The 5,148-nt window shown below is 34.6% G+C and overlaps 1 protein-coding gene across 1 annotated transcript in view; it reads right to left on the reverse strand.

The window, feature by feature from the left end:
- The window catches only part of LOC108916209 (sorting nexin-16), a gene marked incomplete at its 5' end in the record, with an annotated part of 17,034 nt that extends 14,093 nt beyond the window's left edge, over positions 1 to 2,941 (reverse strand). The window contains 2 exons of the mRNA XM_018722415.1: positions 1,960 to 2,096; positions 2,633 to 2,941. Of these exons, the coding sequence (XP_018577931.1) occupies positions 1,960 to 2,096; positions 2,633 to 2,941 (446 nt within the window). The remainder of the gene's footprint in view (positions 1 to 1,959; positions 2,097 to 2,632) is intronic.
- Positions 2,942 to 5,148: the final 2,207 nt, after the last annotated feature.

Consider the following 5,148-nt stretch of genomic DNA (forward strand, 5'->3'; position numbering starts at 1 on the left):
GTACCGAGTTGTTTATTTGTCTCCGTCCCATTGTTTTTTTATGGAATATACAAGTCTCTCTTCTAATTGCAGTCAATATTTAAATACTGCATACAATTTATCCTCTCTTTATAATTTATCTAGTGAGTGTTGGTTTTTTATGACATTATTTCTGTAACGAAATTGAAATGGTTATGAAATGAAATTTAAATTATTTGAACTTTTGGGGTTTTGTAACTTCAATATTAAATCTTATTTAAAGTGAAACAGCTAATTTCTTTGCAGCCATAATAGTCACATTTGGTCAGATGAAACACACTACTACCCGCACACTACTCGTCGGTGGTATAGCTTTCAGAGGAGATTCGGTGTCAATGTCAATGGCGATCGTTTAATTGGGCCGCATTTTCTACCTGAACATCTGAATGGGCCGCGTTACTAATTTTTAGTAGAATTGTTTGAAAACCTTCCCCTTCGGGCTTACAGCAAATGTTGTTAAAATATTAAAATTATGATGCTAATAAAAACTGATTTTTGGCAAGGCATGCTCAGACCTCCTCGAGGTTCTAGCTGGGCAACAATAACAATATAATATGTTGATTGCATAAATAAAAAATAATTTATAGCATTTTAAATTATTATTGGCTGACGTGAGCAAACCGTTTATTTATTGTCTTTATATGAGGGAAAATAATATAAATATGGCAACGTTGCATCTAGGGCACCTTGTTCACATCGTAGCCGTGCACAATATTGTGAACGTCAGCCGGTCAGTAACAGTCTGAAAAGGGGGGTTAAATAATGATTTGAAAATATTTTTTTTCAGATTAAATATGCATTTATTTTTTTTTTAATCACGCCATCGTATTATACTCATTTTTCTCTATCTGCTCTTAAAATAATGACATTATGACTGAATCACCCTGTATAGTCCAACCAAATTACACTTGGGAGAAAAAAAAATTGTTACCTGGACTTTTATAAGTGGAAATGGTAAAAGGGCTTATAATAAACCTAAAAAAAATAAATGCGTGAGCAGGGGCGGCGGAGGGTTGATTTGGGGGGTTGAAAAGTTATGAAAAATTGTATCATTAGGATTTCTGGCGAAAGTTGACGTCAGACAAAAAAGTATCCAATACAAAAGTTGTAGACCATGGAAAAATCTACAGCTTTTGTAGAAGTCACTTTTTGTTAAAGTGACCTCTGAAATCTGCCCCCGACGTGGTTGCCGCCCCCGGGGGCGGCGACGGTACAGCTGATATAGGCAATCGGTAGATCATCGTTCACTATGCCCCCATACCAAATTTCAGATTTTTTCGTTAATTCTGAACAAAGTTACGGACCAGACCCCGGAGCCGTACTTAATCATAAAAAAAAACGACGAAGTCCAAAAATTTTATACCACCCTTTTTGGAATAAAGATCTGAAATTTGGGCTACAGGGGTAACTGGAGACGTAGAACACGATGAGATCGACGAAACAGACGTATCTACATGTTTTCGCCGCCCCCGACGTGGTTGCCGCCCCTGGGGGCGGCGACGGTACAGCTGATATAGGCAATCGGTAGATCATCGTTCACTATGCCCCCATACCAAATTTCAGATTTTTTCGTCAATTCTGAAAAAAGTTATGGCCCAGACCCCTGAGCCGTAATCCAACCTCAACTTTAGTAAAAACATTTTATTTACCGACAAAGTCTGTTTCTCTGGGCCAGGAACCCTCAACATCCATAACCAACACGTTTATGCAGATGAAAATTCACATTCTACTGAAATATGGCATTTTCAGCATGATTTCAGAGTAAACGTGTGGGCAGGAATTATTGACAATTTTATTATTGGTCCTGTTGTGCTTCCTTATCGGATAAATGAGGACAACTATTTAAACTTTTTACAATAAGTATTATCTACTTTATTATATTATAAATGTGATTCAAAATTATTTTATTTTGCATTCTGGATGGTACTAAAATTATATTACCCAATTTGTTTCCTTAAGTTGTCATTTTCTATGATTTGTAAATTCAGATTTGTTTGTAAAGAGTCTATTAAAGATTCCTTTTCATGTAACTGTTGTTTTAAATTATTTATGGTTTCCTCCATTGCCTCAAACATTGCCTGTAAAGGATATCATTAAAAATGATGTCTCTAATATTACAGGGTGCTACAGAGTTGAAGTGACAAAAGCCTAGAGGAGATTCCGCTCAGTACAATATGTAAAAAAGTTCATATGAACATGGGTCCGGAAGTGGTTCGTTTTCGAGATATAGGTTTTTTTTTAAATTCAGTTACAGAGCGTTCACAATAAACACACACTCTCTAAATTACAGGAGTTAACGTTCTTGTTCATTCAAAAAATTAATTTTTTAACAAAGTGTGTGTTTATTGTACTCAATTTAAAGAAAATACTTAACACGCTGTATCTCAAAAACGAAACACTTGCGGACCCATGTTCATATGAACTTTTTTACATATTTTGCTGAGTGGAATCTCCCTTAGGCTTTTGTCACTTCCACTCTGAAACACCTCGTATAGTAAGAAAATATTAAAACATTAAATAATACTTTTATATTTTATAATACTTTAAGGTAACTTTATCAGTTAAGTTTTAATGTTTGTTTTTTATTACACGTTAAAATAAAGAAGTTATTTACCCGTGACTCTTCATTCGTTTCAGAATAGATGGGTGGCTCATTAAGACAAAAAAAATCTTGAATTTCTTGTAAAGCAAATACATCTGGCAAATTTATTATTGCATTTATTAGCGTTTGAAGTCCATTAATTCTTTCTTCAAGAAATATGGGATCAAAATTATTTTTCAGCCATCTTTTTCTAGGCAAATGCTGCATTATTTGCGGATGTCTATTTCTTAATCTATTACACATCCGTACAAAATCTGTATACCTTCGAAATACATACCAAAAATCACCACTTATTTTATTCTCAATTCTTAATTTGTACACCTAAAACAACAACTATTTTAATGGTTATATTTATATTTCACTAGTTGTAAAATATTCCTGAAAAATGTTTTTTAATAATTCACCGTGATTAAATGTTGTTTATTTAACTTTAAAAAACTAATTAATATGGCATATACAATATACAGTTACCCATTTACCATCCTTCCATATCATACCAAGTGTGAAGTCAACTGGCAGTGGCTTTTCAGAGGCAATACGACTTTTTAACTGAACAGCGGAGGCTAGTCTCCGCTGCCCTTCCTATGCAAACAGGCTCAGATTCTGCTTAAATTTAAACTGGTTCAACTATTGGTCGAGTTTTCACTGTTTAATTTTGTTGCTTTGTATTTATTCTGGATTAATTTGCCTAGCAATCAAGTGGATGAATAAGAAAAAAGAATACAACCAGCGTATTTTGTTTAGAATTTTATAACTTTTTAAGTATTTTCATAGCCGGTCATATTAAAAAGGAAAAAAATATATAATCTATATATAAAACACCCATTTGTAAAAATAACTATAGCATGTGATATATTGCTGAAAAGCGGAAAAAATCTCTATTTTTTTAGGCCATGGTCAGCTACGATTTCCATTTAAAAAAATATAACTTTGGGTCATAACTCCGAAATCTTAAGATATACTAAAAATCTAATACCGGCATTCAATTCTAAGACAAAGAATTAGTCTTGAGCAGTTTTCACTTTAGCTGTAACTTATTTAACAGCTTCGATACATACATGTTAAAAAGTGTCACAATAACGAGAAACGCCCTGTAACTTAGAAACAAATGAAGATAGCAATTTCCCATCTGACAGACGAGTTTGCCATGAAAATCGAACTCGAGAACGTGGTGTCAGATTTATCATATCTTTAGTAGTTTCTGAAATACCCTGAATTCCCATCGAAAATGGACCAGCCTGTACATATTTAGGTTAGCTGGTGGTACAATACTGCGCTTCATTTTTTTGTGTCACTTTTCAGGGGAACACTTACATTTTGGAAAGCATTTAGGGATGGAAAACGACGATTTAGAAAACAATTTTTTCTACAAAAGTTTCTTAGTTTTCGGCGTAGAATTGATATCAATAAGAAAAAATATGCCATTCCATTAAAAAAAATTAACTTCTGGCCTGAATAGACCACTTCCGCTGGGAATCGGAAGTTGAAAATACCTCCAATCGATGCGGCATAGTCCATTCACTGTTAGGAGTTTATTAGAGACCCTAGAGCGTCATTCTATCAGTTTGCAAAGCGAGAAACATTAGTATTTTGTGCATCGTTTTATGAAAAGCATAGTGAAATGGATAGCAGAAACGGTAGGAAGAAATGCTGATCAGTATTGCGAGATCGAAGATGCCGAACGCGTGTGTACCGCCGATGTTAAAACTCACAATGCGATCCGTGAAGAGAGGATTCAGTGAAGGTAATCATGGATCCCTGTAGAACATGCCCAGTGCCACGGAAGGCCGACCCTATGGTCCAGGAATTGCAGATTAACGGTAAAGTAAAAAAAAGTTTTCTCAATATGATGTATGTATAATATGTATTATAAATTTTCTACAAAAATCGATTTTTTCAAAAAAAAATTGGAATATGAAAAGTATCGTGTGTAAATGTTATCTTGATATTCCAAAAACTGTAAAAGTCATAGCCGATTTACCGAGAAGCTAACGAACAACCAGACCAAGTTCTCAAGCACGTCAGTTCTTTGCCAAACTTCAAACGCGATTATCTCCAAACATCTATTCAAAGATGGTTCCCAAAATATTAGATCCGACAGCTGGACCGACTGCTTCTAAAATTTGATACAATATTTTCGAACAAGTTTTCTACGTATGATCTTTTCATTTGAGTATTATTTTTTTATCAAGACCAGAAAGGTCGGAAATTAAGGCACGAAAATGAATGAGAGGACCCAGCGATTTACCTTTCCGGTTCTAACTTTTGAACCGACTTGTATAATTTAATGAAATTTTAATATTTTATGTAGACCATAAAGGCTCATAAAGCCATACTATAGTAGATGTTTTATACTGCCAGAGAAGTCAAAAACGGACTTGCCATCACACTCGTTGGGCCAAAATGTTGACAGGTGTCATTTTATAAAGCTGAAAATTGAATTTTTAAATAAAACTAGAAAGGTAGGCAAACTTCGCTGACGCGAAGTTTGACCTTTCTCTCGGGCCTTCGGCCCTCGAGCCGCGCTG

This window comes from Anoplophora glabripennis, unplaced genomic scaffold (assembly GCF_000390285.2).
Source record: "Anoplophora glabripennis isolate ALB-LARVAE unplaced genomic scaffold, Agla_2.0 scaffold1739, whole genome shotgun sequence".
NCBI classification, from domain to species: Eukaryota; Metazoa; Arthropoda; class Insecta; order Coleoptera; family Cerambycidae; genus Anoplophora; species Anoplophora glabripennis.